This window comes from Ammospiza caudacuta, chromosome 4, assembly GCF_027887145.1.
Source record: "Ammospiza caudacuta isolate bAmmCau1 chromosome 4, bAmmCau1.pri, whole genome shotgun sequence".
Classification (NCBI taxonomy): Eukaryota; Metazoa; Chordata; class Aves; order Passeriformes; family Passerellidae; genus Ammospiza; species Ammospiza caudacuta.
This window is the reverse complement of record NC_080596.1, coordinates 25,405,064-25,430,467: the sequence shown is the minus strand read 5'-3', so window position 1 is coordinate 25,430,467 and position 25,404 is coordinate 25,405,064. Positions and strand designations below refer to the sequence as shown.

Below are 25,404 nucleotides of genomic sequence, written 5' to 3'. Positions count from 1 at the left end.
TTCCCGAACGGCCGCTGCTGTCAGAGGCCCGGCGTGGAGAGGGGGCAGCCGAGCCGCATTTCACACCAGACCAGTTCCTGTCCGGAACCCAGCAGCAACACACGGGTGTCACAGCCTGCAGCCCGCTGTGATGAAGAGGCTCATTCTGCAGCATGTTTTATTGCACAGGAACCCGATCCTTGGTCGATGCTTACCTGCAGAATCTTTATTCCTTCCTGTAAGCAGGTCGATGGAGCCAGAGGCCTGGGGCAGCACGGGGGCACTGAGCCAGCTTTGCACAGAGCAGCCTCCTCTGCCCCCAGCACAGCAATGCCTGCCTGCAGATCAGCAGAGGCCGACATGCCAGGCAAAGTCCAAGTGCTCCTTCTCGGGGAAACATCAGCAGCTCTTGCTGCCCCTGTGATGCTCCAGGAGAGGCTCTGGCAGAGTTGCTGCGCTCTGCACGTGCCCTGACAGGCTCGTGTTTTTCCTCTTTGCTGAGGAGTGGTCTGAGCCAGTGAAGGGACTTGGTCCTGATCCCACAATGACCCACTCTATCCCAGACAGACACCCCTCATATGTGCTCCAGGCAGAGCACACCCACTCCTTACTGGCTTCTGGCAGGGCACAGTGACCAGGAGGTCACACAACAGCCAAATGTGTGTCCTTGGTCCCTTAGGACAAATGTGACCACACACTGCCCAGAGCAGCCCTTGTGTAGCTGCACTTTGGGACTTGCTGGCTGTGAGGGCTGCGGGGCAATATGGGCTCCTGAGGGCAGGGAACTCCCACTCCTTGGTGTCCCGCTGGACCAGTTCTGGATTAACGACTCAGCGTCACCTCTCAGGGCACTCAGGGATTCCAGAGTAAGGGACAGGCATGCAATGAAGCCCCTACTGCAACAAGGCAGCTAAGAGGAACATTGTGTCTGCAAGAGCTGCTCTCAGCTTTAATTCCTACACACACACAATGCACTTCCCACAGTTCCCACCCTTCTCAGGGAACAGCAAGCGCTGCACCACTGTTACCAAGATGTCTCCTTTCAGCTCAGGCCCGGGGAACAGCAGGCAGAGCACAAACCAAAGGGAAAATGACTTCCTAATCTGCTTTTCTTCTCCTTGCAAGAAGCCAAGCTTTAAGCAGACATCAATGGCTTTCCCAAGGATTATCAGGCAGCCTGTTATCTTCCTTTACCATGTCCAAAAAATCACCATTCCAAGCTGGAGTTCTCCATGACATGTAAAAGCCCAGCAGTCACTGTACTGCAAAGGCTGCTGTGCAAGCACTGGGCTTTGTAAATGTACCAGAGCGTGGGCACTGCCAGGGAATGGGTGAGGCCTGTGCAGCACCCAGCAGGTCACTGCTGTGTGACAGTGACAGAGGCCTGTGCAGCACCCAGCAGGTCACTGCTGTGTGACATCCCTCAGCTGGCCTGGCATTTTCTCTCTTACCTGCACTAAGGCCGTCACGCCAGCTCCGATGCTGATGGAAGGTGCTCTTGAACAATCTGAAATACACAAGACTTCGTGGCACGAAAGCAGGTCCTGGATGACCCTGTGGAGTTTGAGACACCATTATCTCCTGCCCTTGCCCTCAGCCCCAGATAACATGAACTAGCACAATTTATCTCACAACTCAAGGCACCAAGGTCTGAAAGCTGCAGGCCCTCATTGCTGGCTCTGGAGATCTCTGGAGATCAGCACATCTTGTAGCTGTGGAGAGTGCTCCTCTGAGTTTTTGGCGACTCTGGGACTTCTACAGGATCCAGGTTTTTCATTCCAGCATTCCAGCTCACAAGACTGTATTACTTTTCAGTCACTTCCTAACTGCCTTTCATCAGGAAATATTACAGGCAAGACATGCCCTCAACAAGACACAGCCAACAGCAACTACCAGGAACTTCAGAGATTCCATGATTCAGCCACACCTTATCTATGAACAGTGCAAAAATAACCCTTTTACCAAGCTTTTTGGGTAACTGCCAACAAACACAAGAAGTAAAAAACCAGGAAATTGGGGGCAATCACTTCTGCACCATCAAAACTCAATGACACTACAGTGGAGAGTAAGCAACTCTAGTCTGTTTTTTTAAAGACAGCTCAGCTCACATTCCTCCCAGCACCACTGCAATAACCGTTTAAGCTGTATCCTGCAGCCAGATGCTGCAGCCTGGCAGGGTGTGGAGGAATCCTGGCTGGGACACGTCTGGGAGGAGTCCCAGAGGAGCTCACAGCCTCCCTGGGCCACACACACACACCCCCCAAGGTGAAAGAAACCACAGAAGTCAAACACTTGAAAGCACACGGTGCTGGGCTGCTGCAGCTTGCCACTGTCCCCGGCCAGGTCAGCAACGATGCTCTTACAATCTTTTCTGTGAGTGAGGGGTGCCAGGGCTCTACAGCCACCTGCATGCAAGAGAATTAGGGACATGGATAAATGCTGCAGACATCAGTAGTTTATTGGCATGTTTAGTCAAAACACATTCAGAATGGAAACTTAAAAGTAAAAATACTTTCCACCTGCAACAATGAAACTAGAATCTAGTAGCATATAATGCTCGACAAGTTACAGCAATAAAGATGGTAATCCACTGTCTCGAATACCTACTAAAGTCAAGATGGTCAGCCAAGTTTGTTGAAGTAGAACCGTAATGACAAAATACTCCCACCATTCACAAATCAGCGACTAACATTTATGGTCAGTGAATCCCTTCCTTTGCTCTAAGAGGTACATTTACTATTGAGAGGGTCAAGAACACGTAAGAGTCCACAGTACAGCAGGTGAGCTATCACCATGTAAACTTCTCTGGATGATGTTCCAATGGTTCGTGTCACTCAAACAAGAAGCAAGCCAAAAAGCAGAATGGCTCAGGAGCTCTTTTTACTACTCCGTTTCTGTTGTCAATTATTTCCAGTGCCATTTGCCATACAAATGAATTAGGTGGCAGCAGAACACCACAGCATTACAAAAGGAAAAAAGAACCTCCAGGCTACACAAACCACACTGGTGGCAAATTGCTAACTGATGACAGCAATTTGTCCGAGGGCTTCAAACCTAAGGAGTGGAGTTGTGTGGCAAGCAGTTCAAGTACTACAGATTTCCAGGTAACAGCTGAAATGGCAAGACCTTCAACAAAAAAACTGAAATATGAAAATGCCAATTGCTAGAAATGTGTCCCAGAAAGGAAAGTGTATGAAAATAGTGCAAGACTTACCATGGAACACAGAAGACCTCAAGTCTGGGAGAGAACAGACACAGAAGCCACTTCCCCTTGCCTAGCATATCAGAAAAAATGAGCAAAATCCTCCACATTACTCCAAACCAGCAAATTATTGCATAATCCAGAGCCAGACTGCCAGGATGTCCTCCCTGCTTTTGCTGAAATTGCCTCTCTTCTTTAGCTTGAAGCCTTCCACGTTCAGCAGCAGCTGTTGGCGGTGCCACCTTTGCCTGGCCGCACGCACAGACACGCGATTGCTCTGAGCCCGGAGCCATGGCTCAGCACAGGGGCCGCACTGGGCCTGCCCGCACTGCCTGCTGCAGCGGCGGCTTGTGGCAACGTGGGACATCAGCCACCCACACCTCTCCACAGAGAACCCACCGGTCACACTGCACAAGAGCCTCCTTTCTATCCATAGGGCCAGAGCCACGTCAGCATCAACATCAGCTGAGAGTTACGTGCAAAATGAGTACAAGTTTTTAAAAAAGTGCAACTGGAAAATGCAAGAACGTAAGAGCTGCTGTTTAGTTCTCTGAAAATTGCAGTATCCCCGTTTGATAAGCTCACCCTCACAAAGGATGCTTAGGTCTACCCATTATGAGCTGGCCAGAAGCGTCCACCATTCTCAACTGACTTCTGAAATTCAGGTCCAAGAGAGATTAGAACTCCACTTGCTTTAACTCTGACACTGATTAAAGAAAAGAGACAACCTGAAAGACAACTTGGATGCCTTCATCCTCCCTTCCCCCCCACTGCAAAAAAACCAGGCAAACTTGTTAATTGAAGAGCAAGGTGGATGATCATTTTAGCAACGTTTACTCATTGAAAGATACTGCAATTTTTTAAATACAATTTTCCAATTATTTAAATGCTTTGCAGCCGCTTGGCTTTGCAGCACAGTACTTCATACACTATACTGTACAAAATCACCAGCAAGACTGGAATGATGTATTCATAGAAGGCACCATCATGCTTATTACATTACCAGAGAACTCAAATACAGTCAAGACAAGTTTCACTGTACAACGCTTCTCGAAGGGGGAAGGGGAAGGAGGAGTGTGTTGAGCAGCCATCCCTGCACTGAAGAGGGGCAGATAGAAAAATCTGATGTGAGCTATCAAACTTGTTGCATACTCAGGGCTACGACTTGGAAACTCTGGGTTCTGGTTACAGCTAACTGGACTCCTTCTGGAACAAAGGTGTAGTCTTATTAAGGTTTGTGTGTGTACAGAGGTTGGTCACAGCAAGCAGAGCAGATGCCCGCATCGTTCCCCAAGCTATTCTGAGTAAGAGGATGAAGGTTTTCCCTCCGATGCCTCCTGCAGCTGTCAGTATAAATGAGTTCAGAGGACCCATTAGTGCATTTTGATGAGTGCGTAAACACGAGTTTGTTTGGAGCCGAGTGTTCTAAGAAGGAAAAAAAAAAGGCAAGCTTCTCCAATTGCACAAATTGCACTATTTGTGTTTCCAACAGTAGTAGGCAGAAACGGTAACACTTACACAAAATGTGCAGCAGAGGGTTTTTGACTGAAAGGACCTGAATTCTACTGGGCATGTCCTTTAGTTCAAATTCTGTTGCAGATAGTTAACTGGTCTTTTCTTTTCTTTTGTTTCTTTTTCTTTTTTCTTTATTTTTTAGTCTTCAATTCTCCACGTATACATTTATAAATTAAGAGTGTGATTCCTGTTGTGAAACTGGGGAAAAAATGTCCACCTCAATTTAAACTGGAAACCAAAGGATGTTTTCACATCTAAGAAATGATCAGAAGGGCTGTGTCACATTCCAAAGCTAAAAAAAAAATTAACAAGAATGCAAACACGATGGGTAATGTACCACTGCCACGACTGTCTGCCCACAGTGGAGACTTTCAGCGACGCTGTCCAGTGAAACGGCCTTCCATCTGCCCGGTTCCTCGTCCAGAGCCAAGTTTCTGTGCCATGCCACCCCGTGGAGGAGGTCCTCTTCCGTCCCGGTCCCGCATCATGCCGCCGCCCACTATCCCGCGGGGCCCCCCCGGGCCTCTCTCATTGCGGCGGAGATCCCTGCGCTCGTCGCCGCCGCGCGTCTCCCGCTCGCGAGCGGCTCTGGTTTTTTTCTCTTCCACGTTCAGGCGCACCTCCCCGCGGAACATTATGGGCTTGTGGGGAAAAGCGGTCAGGCACACGTTAGTCACCATGGCACTAAGCCCCTTCCATGCAAGGCACATGAACGCTCTGCACTGGCTGTGGGCACCAGCCCTCCTGCATGTGCATGCCCAACTCAAACACGACCCATTCGGGGTTCCCTGCAGCATGCAGCCTTAGCCCTGTGGAATGCCATTCTTACATTCACTCAGGCAGCCAAAGAATTAAAGGGCTAGTCTCAAGCAGAAGCAGCGTTGTCTTTAGCCTCTTCACTGCCAGCTTTAGTCTTTCCACTTCAGGGTCCAAGTTCCTGAAGAATTGCTCTACTAGGTCTCACTCCCACACCATGGAAATGAAAACCGCTGCTTTCTCCCCTCCAGCTCCTCAAAGCAAAACTGCAAGTAACCCTGCTCCCTCCTCTCAACCCCAGGGTGCAGAATTCAGAGATCCATGTGATGCTCTTTGAAAGGTTACCTGTTCCAATTTCAGCTAAAGGTTCTCTAAAAGTAAGTTCTGAGCTCTGTATGGAGCACTTGTGTAGAGGTAAAAACACCAAATTCTACATGGTGCAGTTTGAGGAACACTGGCAAAGCTTTTAAAGCTACACAGCATTCCTGACAGAATGGCTATGCCAAAACTGTTTTTCTTTGAGCTGTTTTTGAATGCCAGAGCCAATAGTAATGCAAACTAGGATGGCCCAGAATACTTGTTTAGGTTTAGGCCTTTTGGTCCATCCCTGGAAGGGGATACTCAGTACCCAACGCCAATACTTACTTTTGCAACTAAAATTCGCTGGACCGGCTCAGAATCGTCAAACACCACGAAACCAAAATTAGGCAGTTTTCCTCCCACTCCCTTAGTATTTATGCGAAGTTCTACCACATTTCCAAAGCCTGGAGAAACACAAGGGAAGAGACACTTTATGAAAACTCACAGTGCCAGCTCTACCCTCTGCTTGTTCCAGACATCTGTAGTGTGGCTCTATGTCACAGCTTACCCATGTAGTCCAAATCAGTGTTACCTGACTTTTTAACCCAGCTTTCCATCCTAGTCCCCGCAGCTGGAATCACTACTTACTCATGAAGAACTCTTTCAGTTCACTCTCATCAATATCGTGTGGCAAGTTCCCAACAAAGAGCTGGTGGCTGTCTGGATAGCGAATTATCCGACGATTATCCGACTCGTTCTGCTCCATGTCTCCCCTTCCTACCATCAACACAAAGAGGAAGGTAAAACCACGGAGGTTAAAAGATGTGTGTAAACCTGAATGAACACATCTAGGGGCAGCAACAAGCATATTCCCTCCAGCCAGCCTGGACTCCAAATCATGCTCCCTCATTTCTGGCTGAAGGCAGCAGGCACAGGCAGTTCACGATCAGCCAGGCAGACACAGGTACACACAAGGCCTCAGCAGACAGCTCTCCTTCACTCTTCCCAAGCAGTCACACAAGCTCATCCACGTTACCTGGCCGAGGTCCTCGTGGTGGAAAGCCCGGTCTTTCCCTGGGACGCTGCTCACGAACGCGAGGAGGCTGAGACTGAGCTTCAGGTTTAGTTTCCACTCTTGGCTAAAAGAGGAGAATGTGCATTATTTAACACTGAGCTGGTAAAAAAAAAAAACAACAAAAACCCCAAACTCACAAAAACCCCCACAACACAAGACATGGGTAAGTGGCATGCACAAAACAAACTCTGGAAGATAGACATCGGTGTCAATGTGTTTGGGAGTGTTTTTTTCACCTGTCTAAATTCCTCTGTACCAATCCAGGACTGCAGTGTTCATTTATCACTGTTAAAAGGTGCAAAGCAAACATCTCTCAATCAGAGCATCTCCCCAAAACACGGCTAAGGGGAATGTTTGACAGGGCATTGAGACCCCAATGTTCCATTATTCACAAATCCCTCAGCCTGACTTAAATTGTAGAGGGCATTAAGCTTCCTCAAGCCAAGCTCAAACTTCATGGATTAGGAAGTAGTCCAAGATGAACACAAAGAGACAGACATATCAAAGTTCTGTCTAAGTCCCCAAGGAATTATTTCCCTCCAGTGCAGAACAGCTGTATGAAAACTACCAAAAAGAAGGAGGAGAACAAAAGCCCCTGGAAGTATTTCCTGAAATTAGTTTCTACAGACTACCTCTTAGGACCTGATTCACCTTTCCTGATGTCAGGACCATGATGCTCAAAGTACACCCTTCATATTCAGGTACTAGAACACCCATTCCCATTTTTTGCAAGCTAAAAATTTACTTTATGAAAAATAGACAGAACAATAAAAATGTTTCTATGCAGACTACTGGTCACTGAAGCAATTCCCAACATTTTTTAAATTCCATTTCTGTACAACAGTTAAGCAGCTGCTGGTTTGCTGGGTTCTTATCTCAAAAAACAAAATTATCCTCAGGAGCACAAAAATACACAAGTAGCCTGCAAGTAAGATTAAACACAAGGTGAACAGCTATAGGCCCAGACTGCTGGGGAGAAGTAGTTTATATTAAACATCTCCCTTATTTTCCTTTAAGGACTCAGGACAGCTGGCAGCTCCAGATAGAGCACTTCCCAGGGGAAAAAAACCTGGATTTCACATGCAACATGCAAGTGTTACACACCCAACAAATGTCTTAGCCCTCCTGTCACTTGTGCTCCATGCAGGTAGGCATTAGTCTGTCCTTACAACACTTCTAGGATCACTTTTTAAGAACAAGCTTGGAAAATCAGTCTTTCTGTTAAATCTTGCTCCCTTCTATTTTGAGAGTTACTGGAGCTCCTCCGCCATCTTTCACTTATATATCCTGAGGACATCATAAATTACACCTCAAGAGCAAAACTTGATACCTTCAGAGCCCCATTTCTTGGATACTCATGGCTATCAGGCTTAAACTCCTGCTAAGTCACTGATGTCCTGCTGTTAAATCCCAAGTATAACAGCAACCTTGAACCTGCCTGCTTTGTGTGCCACTGATCTTCTCAGCCAGCACACAAACAGCTGATCTCTCTGGTTGTTTTCTAAGGAGTCCCATCCTTTTCCACAGAAAAAGGCTGCCTCAGTGCCTCAAGAGGAAAGCCCTTGCACAGAACTCTGCTCCCCAAAACACTGCCACAACTGGCAGCACCACAAGATCAGGGCTACCATTTGCAGCCCAAGCAGCAGCTCGTTGCAACTTACATCTTCCAGCATGTCCCAGCAAGCAGAGTGGATGGAAGGACACTGAGTAAGGAGTTCAAGAAACCCCAATTACCACAGGAGCCAAGAATGCCACAAACTTCAGCCTAGCAGAGCTTTGACAGCCATTAAAGAAAGGTGGCTTTGTCTCTTCATTTCAGGAGCTCACATGGGGAGGGGAAGGGACTCTCCCCAAAAGACAAGAATCAGGCCCTGCCTACCCCTGCCCCTCTGCAGCTCTATGACAAACAATGCAGTAATAAAAATGGGAAGTAAAAGTAACTGAAAATGCTATAAGGAAAAGTTCTAGTTTATCAATGCAGGCAGGCTGATTTCTAATAATCTACAATTAGAAAAAGAGCAAGAAATGCTGACCTGTTTTACTCCACAGCTGTAAGGAAACAGCCCTGAACCAGTTTGTATCCAGAACAGCCCATGTGCAGTCCTTTGAGGAGTTAACACTACAGGGGCTGTATTTTTAACTTAATAGTGCAGAGGGGGGGGAAACTGGAGTGATGCAGAGAAAAGAGTGAGCAGAGCAGTTATTTCTCTGTAACACCACTGACACCAGCTACAACAGCATCTCAAAGGAGCCACTCACCCACCCACCAGGGCATCTTCTGTCCTTGTTTACATGCACAGTGTCTGGCACTAATGGATCCCTGAAAATAGGAAAAAGCTGCTACTGATTTGCAACTCCTTGTTCAGGTGCCTTTTCTACCCGACTTCTACACACTGTGTCTAAAATATTTTCAAGAAAAGGAGCTCAGAACTGACTAATTCCAGCTACAGAAGAGCTGAAATTCCTGCCATGTCAGTATTGTTCAGAAACTTCCACACACCATTACTTAAAACACAAAGTCAAAGACAGAGAAATCAAAAGGCACAAAGCCCAACAAGCAACAGAGGCAACACAGAGGAGTTTAAGGGGACATCTATAAACTATCTCCTGCTCTCTTGGACAGATCACTTGAAATTATTTTTGCAGCCACATTACAATCATCCACCTTTTCTGTGGCAAATAAATTAAAACCAATTTTGGCTTTTTGTAAGGAAAATCTATCCTGCACTAGAAAACCCAGTTTTTACAGGTTAAATACCACCTAGGTATTCAAAGCTGTTGAAGACAGCAGACTTCCCAAATCATTCCATAGCCTTTATTTGATGTCCTTGATAGTCCCAGCAGACCAGAAGCAACACCACATAGGGTGTTGGGTTTTTTTGGTTAATTTTCTTACATTTTTCTCTTTTTCTTCCCTGTTTCCTTTTTAACATGCATTTAAAGCATGAAGGCTAGTCCTAGACAGAGATCTCTGTTACCACAAAATTGAGAAGAAACCAGAGGAACAGCTGCAGCAACACAGCTATTCTACTGAAAATTGCAGCCTCACACAAAGGGTGGACAGGAGCAACTCAAGATACAGCACTCCAGCACACCCTGTCAATGCACGGGGTCAAGGACATATTTTCTGGTTTGAGCACTTTCATACAGATGGAGGAAGCTGAATTGAGAGTCTCAGAAGGTCTCACACCACCTTGGCATGAGCAGGACATGAGTTGCCACTGGGTCAAACTCGCTCTCCTCTTTTCCCTCCTCACCCAGTCAACCTAGGAATGGGAAGATAGCATTGTCCAGGCAAGGAAATGAGAATCCTTCCATTCCTCACACAGTCATAAGTTGGTACAGGGTTCTGTGATAAGCTGATTATTCATGGATAATGAAATCCAGCATAGTCCTGTGGATGTTAGCCTTACAAGGCAATCTTGCACCTCAGAAATGATGCACTCTCTTTTTACTGCTGGGCCACTTCCACCAATGCCCTTTTCAAACGCACTTCAGAAAAATAACATTTTGTTGGGAATTGGTGTTTCCCCTTTAAACCAAGCCATTAAGTTACATTAAGTTAAGAGTGATTTCCTGTTTCCACAAGGCCAGATTTTAACATTACCATCACCCAAAGTTCCACCAGTTACACGTTCGTGGCTTTACTTGTGACAAGGAGGTGAGTGCATTAACATTTAACACACAATTAATTTGTGCAATTTAAGTCAAACAAGTTGATCTGTTAATTTAAAAAACTGAAGCAGTTTGCAGAAGTAATGAGACAATCCAAGGTGTTCACAGATGGGTTACCTGTGAGACTGGTGCTTTAACATGGGGTGGAATTCCAGAGGAAGAAACAGTACCACTAGGAGGCAGGTTTTTACTGGTCACTGAAGCCCAAGAGAAAGCCTGCAGGAAATGCAACAAACCTAGGCTACTAATCACGGCAAACCACTGACATTCCTACAGGGAAACTTGGCTGCTAAAAACACACTTTTGGTTCATATCTGACTATTAAATAATGGTTGTGCAAGCATACAATGGAGGTACAGAAGGGTCTGCAGTCCCAGCTGTCTGTGGATTCCAATGGTATGGAACAAGTGTGTACCGTGCCCACCATCGCTACTTGAGTGAGCCCAGTGCCCTCAGCACTCCCAGACAACTGCTTTCCATCATGTAACCAAACCTAGGGCTGAAAACCCTGTAGTGTTCAGTGTCTTTTGCATGAAGAAAGGGAGCGGATGCCTGAAGTTACAATCAAAAATGGAGAAGAGAAAAAGGACTGGAAAAAAATATGGGAGACATGCTGGAGCTAGAAAATGACCTGTCTCCAGCTCTCCCTGGCTGATACCAGCACTCTGCAAGCCCGCAGGGTTAACCACACCAGAGACCAAAGGATGCACCGTGTGCACTCTGGTTTCTAAGATTAGGCATTCTGCCTCCAGGAGACACTCAGTGCCCCCACATTGGTTTTGAACCTAGGCTGCAGCAATTCCACAAGCATCAGTGTGTTCCATGTATTTTCAAGGAAAGAGCAGCGGTTCCCATTGTATGAGATTTTTGGCAGTGGTAGCCACAAGTGTTTTCTTAACATGTTAACTGCACAATTAAAAATGTCTACACATGCATATACCCACACACACACTTTACAAGAAGAGCTTAACATCTACCATAGGTGATGAGCAGCACTTAAAAATAACATTTCTATTTTAGTGAAACTTCACATTTTTACAAGTTCAAAGGTCAAGCCCAGTTGTTCATACAGCATGACACTAAAGAGAGGTATCAGTTTAGGCACCCAAAAAGGCAAAGTTTAAAGGCCCATCCAGTTTTCATCTGCACTTAGTAGCACAGATGTGACCTGTAACTAACCTTTGGTGGTTCTTGCGGTAGTGAAACAGGTTCTACAGGAGGTGGAGATGGAGATTTCTCTTCTAGTTCCTCAAGGGTCTTTTCTTCCACTTCAGCTTTCAGCTCCTCAGCTTTTGTTTCAGATTCCAATTCTGGCTCAGGTTCATGAGAAGATTCTTCCAGTGCCTCCTCTATCCCATTGCTACAATAGCCAAAGGCATTTGATGAGCTTATCAATTGCTTTGCATTTTGTCACATTATGTAAGCTGTGCTATAGCAACAGCCCTGCTATGAAAAAGATCGCTGTGTCTCCATTTGCTACAACGGGGTCTGTACGTATACAATACAGTGGGAAGTGAAGCTGTACTCCCCTGCTGGGTACAAAACCAAATTTTACTTCCACTGAAGCAAAGACATTTCTACAGTTCTCTGCAGAGAATCACACAGCCTTTTAACCCTGGAGAAGAGGTGCTCAACTCAAGCACCACTGCTTCTAAAAGAACACAGTGAGGACCAATGGACGATTAAGCTACACACATAAACAAAGCCAATTCTGGAATGAAACCTACTGTTCCTTTACCAAAATGCTACACAGCTTCCTTACCAAAGCAGCTGTGAGTCCCATTTACAGAAAATCATATGCAACAACTTCTGTGCTCTGCGTGGTTGAAAGGTAGGGGATCTGAACATCTCCTCTCTCCAGCCACCCAGAATGCTATCTTATCTCCAGTCACCTCTGTCTATGCAGCTCCAGCTGCAGGCCACCACTGCCCAAGTGACTCTATGATGATCAATGCCTTTACAGCCCCTTTCCAAATGACACAGTAACCCCAAAACAAGACCTGACTTTGTGCCCTCAGGCACCCAAAACTTACTGCATTATCCTGAGCAAACCCCTGCCAGAATCCCACCACTTTTCCATCATATTTCTCATGAGAAGCATTAAATGACTTGTGTTTAGTATTACCACTGATGCACTCAGCAGGTATTGTCTAGTGATGCCATACATGTTTTTTTAATAGGGGAACCAGAAAGTCAGATCTGGCCGTCCTTACACCACTCCTATGTTTCATAAAAAGCACAGGGTTTGGTTTTGTTTGTTTCTTTGTATTTGTGGGCAGTTATTTGGTTGTATTTTTCTTACAAAACCATAAATACATTTTTTTCTTTGATCTGGCTTAGATTTGCACACACTCAGGACAAAGACCTATTTTTCCAAGAAAGATGAACAGCAGGCTTTCAAAAAGTACATCCTTCTCTCAGCTCCAAGTGATCCCCAAATCTGAGTAACATATCAAAATATCCCTGCTCAGTGCAAGGAGTTGGACTAGATGACCTTTAAGGTCCCTTCCAACCCAAACTAGCCTGTGTTTCATCAACCATCCTTTTGTTAACGTACCTGTGACCTAAGTCACATCATACCAAACCTTCTGTTCCAAGTCTGGATTACAAAGATTCCATTAAGTTTGTACATACATGGGGGTGGCTCCCTTTTCATCTCACTTTTGAGACCAGAAGTGAAAATAACTAACAAACATTAAAGAATACCCCATTTCTTCTCTTCAATAAAGAAGGAATGTCTCAAAATGATGTAATGTTAACACAGATCCCTATCAAGCTAAGTGAATTTTCCTAAACAACCAGTTAAATCACATACAGAACCTAAAGCCAAAGCAATTCTGTCTGTGGTTTTTATTAAGAAAGCAACTTCATATAATAAAAAGGACTTCTTACGTTACAGGATGGTTTTCATAATAAGTACTGCTTGCATTCTCTTGCACAGGTTCAGGTGATGGTTGTCTTTCCTCCTGCTCTTCTTCCACCTCTTCCTCAGATTCTGACACAAAAAAACCAACCTGTCATCTCTTATGGATCTCCACATGCATACACAAGCCGCAGTAAAATAAAAGCATATTAAGTTAGCAGCAATCAAAATAAAGCTTCACCAACAAAACATGGTAAAGTGAGCTGCAAAAAAAGAATGGAAGAGGCTGCCTCTCAGTCAAGAGGCTGGGCTGTTTATGATTTACACAAAAAGAGGAAGCCAGAGGCATATTACTGCTAGGAAGTTCAGGGAAGAGGTTTGGGGCTCTTTTAAATCAGCAGGTGCTTTTCATATGGTGGCAGTGAAAGAGAAAAATTGCACTATTACCTCATAAATCTCAGTGCCTCAGACTAAGAAGATGAAGCTCAAATACAAGGATGATTGCCTAAAATGCTTTGTTCCACAGAAATGAGATGAACAAACTCGAGAAACCACCCAGTGAATACCTGTACACATGTTCTGGCTACACTGTAATTTGCTGTGTCTCATTGAACAGAGGGGAAAAAGCCCAACTCGGGTCCATTTCAGCCCTAAAGTAGCAATGAATTACTGAGTGGGAGGATGACATGAAAATGAACTATGTGTCATACCTGAAAACCAGTAAAGACTTTTCTTCAAATTGCACACAAATTTGACTGACCACAGAACACAAGTGTGCCTGCTGCAGCTATGGCAGCAGAAGTCCTGCTGCTCACTGCTTCGATTCTCTGTCAAGCCTCACCCTCTGTGAGCCAGTTCAGCCCTTCAGGGAACACAGCACTACTACAGGACTTCATTTTCCAGAACATTTTGGACCACAGAACTTCAGTAACACCACCTCTGTGCTCCACAGCAGGCAACACAGTTTGCATTCCAACATCTCCACAAACACTTCTGGCAGCTCTGCACACAGAGAGAGGAACAAGAATGACACAAACCCTACACACGAGTCCTTCTCACCTTCATCAAGTTCTCCTTCTGAATCCCCAAATACTTCATCTTCGTATCTGAAGATATCATTATGGACATAGAACTTGTTTGGAACAGATCCCTGTAAAAGAGGAACATGCAGTGGTTAGCATACATGGAGTATCAGCAGACAACCCAAGGACGGACCACAGACCTAAGTTTTGGGGTACACACTGACATTATGCAATAGGACTATGTCACTGAAGTTATTTTCTGAGCTGTTTTCTTTTTCTCTAGGCACACAATTGAACAATAGCTTCTGCCCAACTGAAAAAGGAAGTCTGAAGCAGAATAAAATCTGCTAATTCTGCTAAGTCACAGCAATCATAGATTTTAACTAAGTGTACAGCCCCTGAATTTTATTGAGGAATTTCAATTGTCTTTACTACAAAAACTTTGCAATGAAAACCCTGAACTTCCACAGGGTGGCCATACTCTTACAGCACTGTGCAGGGAAACAATGAAGAAATTCAACATGAACCTAAAACATTACTCTCCAACCACACATTAGTTCGTGATGCAGCAGGGGGAAAGAAGCAGAAAGAACACAAGACACCTTCTACCTGTGCACAGCTTTGCTCTCACCAAGAGCTAAATGTGAGCAGTAACTTGTGCATCCCATACTCCCCTTTGCCATTAGACATGAAACTACACCACTACAGCAGAGATTTGATCTACAGAGCTGAATCTTGTTTTTCAAAGAAATTATTTGTGCCAATGGCAGCTCCCAAATGCAAGCTTCAATTTTCTTTGTATTACTGCTGTAACATTTCAAGTCCAAGGAAATAAAACAGCTCAGGATGGGTCCAATACACTAGTTTCTCTGCACTCACACACTGTGACAGATTTAATGGTACTCTCCAGACCAAGTTTGAAAGCCAGATCCTATTTTTTTTAGATACAGATCCTATTTATTTTTAAAGCCTATCCTATTTTCTGTCCCAGTATGACAAATGGTAGCTACAGGTGAGGTCAGATTTTTCCACCATTATCTGAAGTGTGACACAATCTCACATATCCTTACTTCTGGAGCAAGCACAAAAGTCTGCATGAACTTCCTCATGGGCTGCCCGTTGTTGGACAGCTCTCCCATGACCTGCACGACCACGCCATCGCTCAGAGTGGCGTGGGCATCCACGTGACGGATCTTGGTGTGGCACTCACTGAACTGCAGGGACATCACCTTCTTGTGGATCTCCTACAAACAGACAGACACAGTTCAGCTGCACTGAATTTTGTACAGAGCTTTACACCTTCTACCTCGCTGAGTCTCAACTAACCCCAAAAGAGCACTCCTCTGAGGCTCAAAACATACATACAGGAATCAACAAGCGTCTTTCACTGAGAACAGTCTTCCTGAGCTCTCTCAACTTCAAATCTGAACTTTTTCACTAGGATTCAACTATTTATCAGAGTAGTCAAACCATTTCTTCACATAGTTATGTTCCACTTCAACAAAACTCTGCTCACACAAGAATGAATGAAACTCGCAAAGATCAGTCCTTTCCTGAGGAACTACTGCTAACTGAAACAAGATACATTTGTAGCCCAAATCTATCAGGACATCTCAATTTTGTTTCCCATCCTAAAGGTGTATTCTGTAGCCCAGATGCAAAGCTGAAGAATCAAAGACAACTGCCACTGAAGGCAGAAATAAGCAAACAAAATGCCTCAAGCTAACAAATTCCTATCTGTCTCTGAACAAGAAACAGTATCACAATCCATTACTCACCAGGCAAGAAAGTCAAAGTCACTGGTGAAGAAAAAACCTTGTTTATTCTGAACATTAACAAGGATTACAGGACAAATTTTAATACTCACAGCTTGACCGTACACTGCTTCTTGTGGTTTCCCACTGGCATCCAGTCCTCCATGAACATAAGAAGAATTCCTGCCATAAAACCTGCAAGCAAAGAGATGTAAAAATCACAGAAGTGAAAAGATAGAACCAAATCCAAAAAGAATTTTAGCCAAAAGTTGTAGAGCTCAGTACTTCACAAATTTCACAGATTCAAGAGGCTCCAGAACAAATAAACTTAACAGGTGTAGCTGCAAACTCTTACATCAACCTCAACCTTTGGCTTGCTTCCTTTAAGGAAGGTGGCCACTTTGGCTGGAAGGTTCCTCACCCTCAGAAGCCCCTGCCTTGCCCTGCAAGGTACCACCCTCCTGCCACTCCTCCGAATGCTCTTCTCTGCACATCCTTGGCCAGCACTGAGAGAATGGCTTTGACATTTAACTCTGTACACTCACTCCCAGTATTTTTCAGATATTTCAGAGATCCTTTGGCACTTTCATTCCATTTCCACATTTTGAGCCTACAATTGTCTGATTTGATTTGGATTATTACTGTCAGCTTATAAAGCACGTGACAAATGTTTTATATTTTCAGTACATTTATATTAATAGAAAGAAACATTGTATCACCCTGTGTTTTTATTTAGGAGCATGCTTTGCCTTGGGGTGGTAGCCGTGAGGTACCGATGCTAATATGCACCTTTATTATCCACCCTTGTATGGCTTATAGGAAATAAAGCTGTCATGAAGTACCTTGATGAACTCAGTGTCACACAAGAGTGGCAACAATGGTTTGTTCTACTGAACTTAGAAACTCTTTTTAGTCCTACTATTGTGGAAATAAAAACCCGAGACTTTTACTCCCTTGACTATGTCCAGGAAAGATTCTGGGAAATATTAGATTGTTTTCTTTCGTACCAACCACAAAATCATGACTTTGAGCATGGTCCAGCACTTCCTAACAGCAAGGAAATACAGAAACTTAGCTGAAGCAGAGCACAAGCAGATAGGAAAACATCTTTCCTCTAAAACATTTCCCTCTAAATGCCACAGCAATCTCTCTGAAAGTCAGCAGCTCTTACCAAGGGCCTTCACAGGGGACCAAGAGTTTCAACTAGTTTTTAAGGAACTGCTCAAAGTCTCTGGGTGGCAGAGCCCCCAATTAAATGGAATTAAAGACTTCTGGTCAAGGGGCCAGAAAAGCCCTACAAATTCAACTGAAATGCAACAGGCTTTCACCACATCGAGTAACACCCCTTCAGAGGGCCAACTGATCTCTGCTGCTTCTGAGGCCTGTGCAAGCTTTAGATAATGACCAGCAACAGGATCCTCTGTGCTCTTCTCAAGCTTTTAGTAGGATGAAACAATAGCACTTGTTGCCCTAAATCCCTCACTGCTGCAAAGAGCACATCAAGCACCAGGACCACAGGGAAACCCAAATCTTTCTGTGGCAGAGAGCAAGCTGCTGTTGAGACTAACAGCAAGATAAAGAGGAAGCATAGGACGCCCTCCCTGGAGGATATAACTCAGAAGAAAGGTGCAGCCAAAAAACACAAAGGCAAATATCCATATCTGAGCCTGAACAGAAGAAAGGGGCAGCGGTGGCAGGGACTGCAAGGGGCTAAAAAACATTTCACACAAGCAGCTCCAGAACTGAGTAAGATTAAACCAAACCAAATCAAAACCTCTTGGACTCTTCTCTGCAGAGGTAGTTAAGAGAAATTCCACAGCTGCTGTTGTGAATGACACTTGTGCCACCTCTCAAGTGGACAGAGAATGTCCCTGAGCAGAGAGTAAAACCTGCAGCACCAGGGCAGATGCTCAAGAGTATCTATCCATCCTCCACAGGCATTTCTGCCACCTGTCCACATTACCATTTTATCCCCTCAGAAGCAGCACACTTTTCCACAGAAGAAATAACCTGATAACATGCCCCACATCCACATGATCTGACTTGGTTCTAGAGCCTAGGGAGTTAGCAGTAAGATGAAAGAGTTTTCCAACAGCCCAGAAGTTAGCCAGGTTTCTTTTCTCCCATCCTCAGAAACAAATGTGTGATTCACATCAATCAGGACACGCTTTTGTTCCCAAACATTATCACTTGGTGAGTGCAAGTGTTACCTGTGCAAGAAGTCAGGAGCTTTGTTTAGCAGGGTGTAGTACTGTCTCACAAACTCCCGCCCTACGAGCAGGGGACTTGGCTTCTCCATCACCATTTCTTTGGTACTCAGTGTCAAACGCTGGAAGCGAAAACATTCATGTTACTTGGAAGGCACCCCCATGAATCACAACTTCCCCATAAAAGGATGAACATTGTGATATTAGGATTGAAACAGTTATGCATACAGGGCCTTAATTCACTAGAAAATACTCAACCAATTCAGGACAGCTTCTCCCACCTCTTTTGGAAAAACAATAAAATTTCAGTCTATTCACCACCCTGAAATGAACAAACAAAAACCCTGTTAAAATCTCCTGCACCATTTACTTATCCCTTTGGCTGATGAATGTTTTCAAAGCTCAGTTCAACAGCCCTGCAAAGCAAACAGGAACACACTTACTTAAGGCAGCTGGTAGCTCTGCTTCAGAAGGTTACTGTCACATCTGTGAGATGAAGCCAGAGTACCAATATGAAGTAACCATGTGGGCTGGACCCACACTCCATGAGGACAGGGAAGGGAAACCTCAGTGCCCCAGAGATGACCGAAGACTTAGGTACTGGTTGTCCAACCCAACTGCATTTCACTTTTGTCATAGCATCTCCTAAGTTGGAAAGGACTTCCAGGGGGCCACGTGCTTCCACCTGCTATGCTCCTACTTATCCATACTGTCCTACAGATCATCCATGTCATAAAATAATCCTCAGTACTCTAAAACACTTTTTAATGGCTTGCCAGTACCCAACATGTTGCTTTTGCCAGCTCACTTAAGACTATCACTGTCTGTGATCACGAAATTCCCTCCAGTTCTCACACAGATGCCTAATCTACTTTCTCTCTCCAAAAATTACTGTGTATGCAAGGAAACAGGCAAAGAAGACCAAGTCAAAAACCCAAGTTTCCAACTTGGGAGGTAATCCTAGAGTAAGATTTTTGCCTTTTAACCAAAATAACCTTGACCCATCAATCTGAACCAAGGGCCAAACAAAAGACTTTGCAGTTACAGACAGACAGCACATAAAGCACATGAAGTGAAACTGGGAGAAGAACCTCAGCTTAGGAAGGGCCTCTAATAAAGGCAGAAGACACACAGGAACAATGCCATGAACAAGTCAGATCCTGCATCATAACTGAACTCTGGAGAAAAAAGCCCACATACTTGGCTCCAATAGTTTACACTTCATGGACAACCCAAATTACCTCAAGTCAGTAATCCAAGCCACAAGACAATACCAAGAAACAGCCCCAAATACAGTTAGTCAGGAATCACACCTGAAACAAGTCTCAAAAACATGCAGGTAATGCACAAGGCAAGGCCTGAAACACAAGTCTTGAACCTCCAGATGACAGGGTTATCCAAAATCCTACCATAATACAGGGGTTTTAAACAAACCCTTAGATATAAGTCACCAAAACTCTGGAACACAGCATTAGTTTTGCCTCACAGGAAGCCCCAGAGGAAGTAATTATGCTAATGAGACACAGACATGTCAACGTGCATGGATACAAATCCCTTACAGAACAGGTGCTTTGAAAAGATAAAAAACCACCCTGAAATGAACTAACCAAAACACTGGAGTTTGTTTTTTTTCCAAAGCAGGAGGAAAGGAAAGAAAGCAAAATATGAATTCTAAGAATTCTACTTAGAAACCAGCCTTAAAAAACAAGGACATCTCCCACATTCTACAGGTGAGAGTATCCTTTTTTTTAGTTCCTTGTCTCACAGGCAGATGATGAACACAAAATTGGTGACAGGATCTACACCCTGAGCACCTGGGAGAATACACAAAGATGGAGCCTCATCAGGACATTCTGAAGAACCTGTTGAAAAGCAGATGATGGCCACCACACGTTCTTATGAATATAGCAAGAAGCAAAGCATACTTGTTAACAAATTTCTGGCATTCCTCAATGAAGACTGAAAATGTCTCAGGGTACAAAACATAATAATCTGTGACAAGCCATTCCACTACAGGAGATCTGTATCCCACTGCATCTTGCCTTCATTGGAAGCTGTCCTATTTGCTCACCAAGCACCTCTTCCACATTTCACGTGACAGCACCACGGTGCTTGACACACGTGACACCATCACTCAGTTTTAGAGGATGTCTCAGTACAATCCTTCACTGGTCTCAGTGTTATTTCCTCTCATTATTTCCTGAAAGATCTCAATAGGGATAGCAGAGCCTTAACGAACTCTTTGGGTCTCCCAGGTCATTAAAAGGCAGTGAAATAAAATCAGAGGTACTCCTTGCTAGCAACATGGGTGCCATGAAACCAGGCTTTCCAAAGATTAAAATCTCCACATGTCCCAGTTAGTACAGCACCTCCTTGAAGTCAAGGACCCCAGCCTTAGCAGGCCCAAAGGGTTTGGAGGTAAACACACCAGTGAAATTTAAGCCCAAAGTCAGGGCATGAGCATCAGCAATTCAAACAGGCCAGATTTACAAGGAACAGTATGTCCATGGATTGCCAGATACCAAGGGAAGTCCCATTGATAGCAACACTATAAAAGCTCCACTTCCAGTTTCCACCAGCACACACTTAAGAGTCAGTGAACAACAAACTAAGAAAGAAGACTCTGAGTGCTCTTCTCAGCTGAATGTCATGAGCCACACTCTTATATCAGCCTGAGCAGCCATTGAGAGATGAGAACTTATGGCTCAAGGCACTCAGGTACATACTAGCCAGAAACAAAATACTGTTCTTAGTCTGAGATCCCAGCACTGAGGTGGTACCCACCAGAAATCAATTACACTTATCTGCTGGCTCCCTTATGGTACAACTGTCCTGTTAAAATAATCCCTGCACAATGGCCAAAAACCATAAGCCACCTGGACAGGGTACCAGGAACAGCCAGGCAGCTGCTGCTCAGCCACAGGCACTCCTACCTACATCCAGCTGACATAATAACTCATGGACAAGGTTTCATTTCCACCTCAGGCACTACTTCTGATTCCTCTGTTACCAGGAAGGCACACTGGATTTCCAGTGCTTTCCTCAACCAAGGAGAATCAGGAGCCACACAAAATATTTTGCAGTACACTCACGAGCTGAAAGGCACAATGCAACATGGAATCTCTTTCTTCCCAAGGCCCAGAGGTGAGGAACTTGATTCCAAAACTAAAGAACACACACACACACGCCAGTGAAGCACTCCTTGCCACTTCAACTGGTGTGACTCAAGTTTATAACAATAACTTCAGCCTACAGGCAGGATTTCTTTCAGGAGAACAAAAACAATGAGAGATCTGGCACAGAAAGGAATTATTTGCTATATGCAGGCAAAAATAAGCAAAAAACAGAAGCAGAAAAGATAATTTCCTCCAAAGAACAACTGCACAATACTGAAATTCACCTAACACCTTCCAATGGCCATGACAAATAAAGCAAGGAATCAGCCTTTGCAACAAGGTGAAACTGCTGAGGGCTGACGGGATGAGGTACAGCCCACACAGAGACAATTGTGTTGGAGCACGTGAGAATCAACTACAATCACTTCTCAAGTCCACACTCCAGCAAGAGCATGCAAAATCATTCAACCTGTAATCAGCTTTATACACAAAACTTTATTAAGCTGTGTTTGTCTCTTGTTTAACTGAATGAAAAAAAAACAAGGAGAAACCAAATTCAAATCGTCATCCATTAGTTTGCACTTGGGCAAAAGAAACAGAAAACAAACCAGAACAAAGCTGAACTGAATTTTAACAGTAGCTGAAGAAAGTATCACCTCAACTTGAACATAACCTCCATCAAGAGAAACTTCTAAGCTTTGCCAGAGAGCTTTGGGCTTCACCAGTTGTTTTTAAAAAAAATATATAAGCAAACAAAATTTTGTTTTATTGGCAAGCAAACTTCATCTTCTGAACTAGTCATCCATAGATCAATTTGTTCATAACTACAGGCACACAGACACCAAGCTATCATTTTACAGATATCAGCAACAGCATGGCTTGTTTGTACATCTATAAGCTTGCAACTCTTGTCCAAGTCGTTAATCAGGTTTGAATACACCACTTAAAATGAAAATAAATTTGAGAAAAATGTTCTTGCAAATCAGGAAGATGTTCCCTACACAGCAGGCACACTAAGCAAAGGCACAAGGGACTCGGTGCCACCTGGCACACCTCTGGAGCTGAAGGACAACAGAAGGGAAGGGGATAGCAGCTTTCACAATCCTGGACACGTTTGTCCTGAACCCAGATCAGCAGTTTCAATCTGCATTTCTTACAAGCAGACAAGCAAAATCTAATGCCATGCAGGGCGCGCTTGCTCCTGCAATCCATAAGTGCACCTCTGAGAAGCCATGGGTGCCACGCCTGGAACAAAGCTGAAATTCCAAACCCATGGCCCAGCAGGCCCAAGGCAGGGCATCCCACACACTGCCCTGGCAGGTGTCCATGGACAGGCAAAGCAGCACAAACTGCACGGGAAATATCCTGCAAGGGCAATGAGAAGTCCCAGAGCACACCCCAGTACTGCCAGTACCACCCCTGTGCCATGCTCTGCAAGTCAGCACCCAGAGCATCCTCCATCTGCAGCAAGGACCAGGAGCCCTGTGTCACCTACCAGAGTCCCTTTGCTTCATGATCTCCTTTGCCTCTGTGCTGCATCCTGAACTGGCTGAGCTGAAGGCACAGCATGCAGCTCTCTCCAAGCAAGCTCTCCTCAGAGGCTGCTTTAGTTTTGGTTTGTGCTTGGGCTTTTGGGAGGAGTTTAACAGCACCCTGTATCTTAGGCACACAGCTGTCACAGGGCACCATCCTCTGGGCCATTTAGCTGCACAAAATTGGCCCAAAAGGGCCAAGCCCCACCCAAAGAGCAATAACAACAGTGATCTGCTCTGGGGGAGCCTTTCCACTTCTGTGTCACCACCCAAGACCAGCTTCAGTGCCTTTCTCCTAGTGTCTCATCAGATACATCTATTAGTCTGACATACCCATCTTCTCATGCTACTTGAGTTGCAACACATTCTTTATTTGTTAAACGCTCTCAAAAGCAGCGGCATCCAGCGCTACAACTACCACAGCAGAAGACTCAAATGCAACACTGTGCTTTAAGGTACGGTGGTTCCTCACTGTATTTTCAGTGCTGTGAAATAACCTTAAGCATGAGAATAGATGCTGAATTTGAATCCTCAGTTCCATATTCCTTTACATTCAGAAACACTCCTATTGACATCAGCAGTTACATGGTTGATGGACATTTGGTTTTCTCTTCAGTTAAAGCCAGTTTTCAGAGAAAAGATTTATGAAAAAATCACCAAATACAGATCATAATCTCACACAGCAACCCCACATCTGCCAAGCAGACGATTCTAAGAACACTTCCAAAGGCAAACCAAGATGATGTTTCTGACATCGAGGCAACCAGGGTTCACAAGAAGGAATGACAAGCTTTCTAGGGGAGGCATGGCCCTGTACCCACACCCACAATGGACGCAGAAATGCCTCCCGCACGAGAAGTCAAGGCCAGAAGTAAAGCAACACCAGTTTGTCAGCAACCACTTCTCAGCTCCCAATCCAAGCTGACAAATCCTATGCTCGCTTGCAGTGCTACAGTAACAGAGCCATGTTACATTCAGAACTTGGGTATAGAGCGATATAACTTCCACTACTTCTCAACTCTTCCCAAGTACCTTGGGCATCTTTACACTTCTTTCTGCAGGAAGAAATGCAGATCATTTGCGCACTCAGCTGAAGAACACACAGAAAGGCTTCGGAGCTGCCAAACCAGCATGGAAGGCCACAAAAACAACATCCATACAACTGACTGAGACTGTCTGGTTGAAACTAACAATAATGTCATATGCTCTCCTTCCCTCCTGTGATATTCCTCTTATGCAGTGGTCGCTGGAACCAAGATCAAGATCCAGGCTCACCCAGCTACCCAAGGGATTTAAAAGATTTGTTGTGGAGATGCTGCTGGGCACCCACACTGCAACTGCGGTGACCTCCGAGGTGGGCGGCAGAAGCCTGAGAACCCAAAGAGCTCAACTCAGGTGACAAACGAGAGCAGCTCAGAAAAGATCTACTCAAGGTATCCAGCTCTGCAGAATAAAAGGAGCTCACAACAACTTCTGCAATATCACTCCATGTGCAAACAGAGCAGCCCGGGTTACGACTGAGGAAAGGGGAAGCGCAGAAAGGTGAGGTCTGCAGAGCTGGGGCAGCCCTCACAACCAGGTTGCCACGGCTGTGCTAACTTGTAGAACTGAGGGGCCCGCGGAACAGAGGGTGGGGAGCTAAGGGAGCGTCAGCAGCACGACCGAGGCCGGCGCAGCAGCACCCTGCCTATGCCAAATCCCGCGTACCTCTGGAGGCCCCTGCACAGGGATCGATCCATGAAATGAGACAGGAAGCGGCGCCCGCAGGGCCCAGCATCACAGCCAGCATCGCGTAACGCGGGGCTTGGGGGCGCTTTTCCCCGGCCTCCCCGCGCCGCCCGGGGCGAGGCGGAAGAGCCGCCAAGGTGACGGTGAACAAAAGCCGCCTCCCCCCCGCTCCGAGCCGAGCCGGGAGCCCGCGGCCGGGGCGGGCAGCGAAGGGCAAAGCCGGGCCCCAGGGCGCTGCCCGCCTCAGCGCCCCAGCGCCGTTCCCGCCGCTGCCCTCAGCCCGGCGCGCGCCGCTCCCGCCGCTGCCCTCAGCCCCTCACGCGCCGCTCCCTCAGGGCCGCTGAACGGCCGTCCCCGCCCCGCACACAAACACAGCCCGCGCCGGGGCCTACCCTGCCCCCGCCCCCCACGCCGCTCACCTAAGGGACAAAAGTCTCGGGGCGCGGGGCCGGGGCGCGTTTTCGCCCACGCCGCCGGGAGCAGCGCGGAGCCGGGCGCGGCGAGCGTGTCCCTCGGGCGGCGCGTCCCGCGGCGCGGGCAGCACAGGGCGAGCCGGGCGCGGCGGCGGCGGCGGTGTCACAGCCGGGCGGGCGGGCGGGGGAGGGCGGGCGACCGCGGCTCCCGTGCGTGCCTGCGTGCGCGCGCGCGCCTGCGCAGATCCGGGAGGCGGGCGGGGTAGC

The 25,404-nt window shown here is 45.9% G+C and overlaps 1 protein-coding gene across 3 annotated transcripts; it reads right to left on the bottom strand.

Moving 5' to 3' along the window:
- Positions 1–2,428: 2,428 nt before the first annotated feature.
- Positions 2,429–25,339, bottom strand: G3BP2 (G3BP stress granule assembly factor 2). 3 transcript variants are annotated; one of them, XM_058804401.1, is made up of 12 exons: positions 25,144–25,339; positions 18,352–18,470; positions 16,255–16,336; positions 15,458–15,631; positions 14,425–14,515; positions 13,395–13,497; positions 11,682–11,862; positions 10,620–10,718; positions 6,789–6,891; positions 6,401–6,529; positions 6,098–6,216; positions 2,429–5,337 (listed from the first exon to the last, which is right to left on the bottom strand). In XM_058804401.1, exons 2-12 carry the CDS (start codon positions 18,444–18,446, stop codon positions 5,068–5,070), a joined length of 1,446 nt encoding a protein of 481 aa, XP_058660384.1. In that variant the 5' UTR covers positions 18,447–18,470; positions 25,144–25,339; the 3' UTR covers positions 2,429–5,067. The 3 variants fall into 3 exon arrangements, with proteins under 3 accessions (XP_058660384.1, XP_058660385.1, XP_058660386.1); XM_058804402.1 differs by lacking the exon at positions 10,620–10,718; XM_058804403.1 differs by lacking the exon at positions 15,458–15,631.
- Positions 25,340–25,404: the final 65 nt, after the last annotated feature.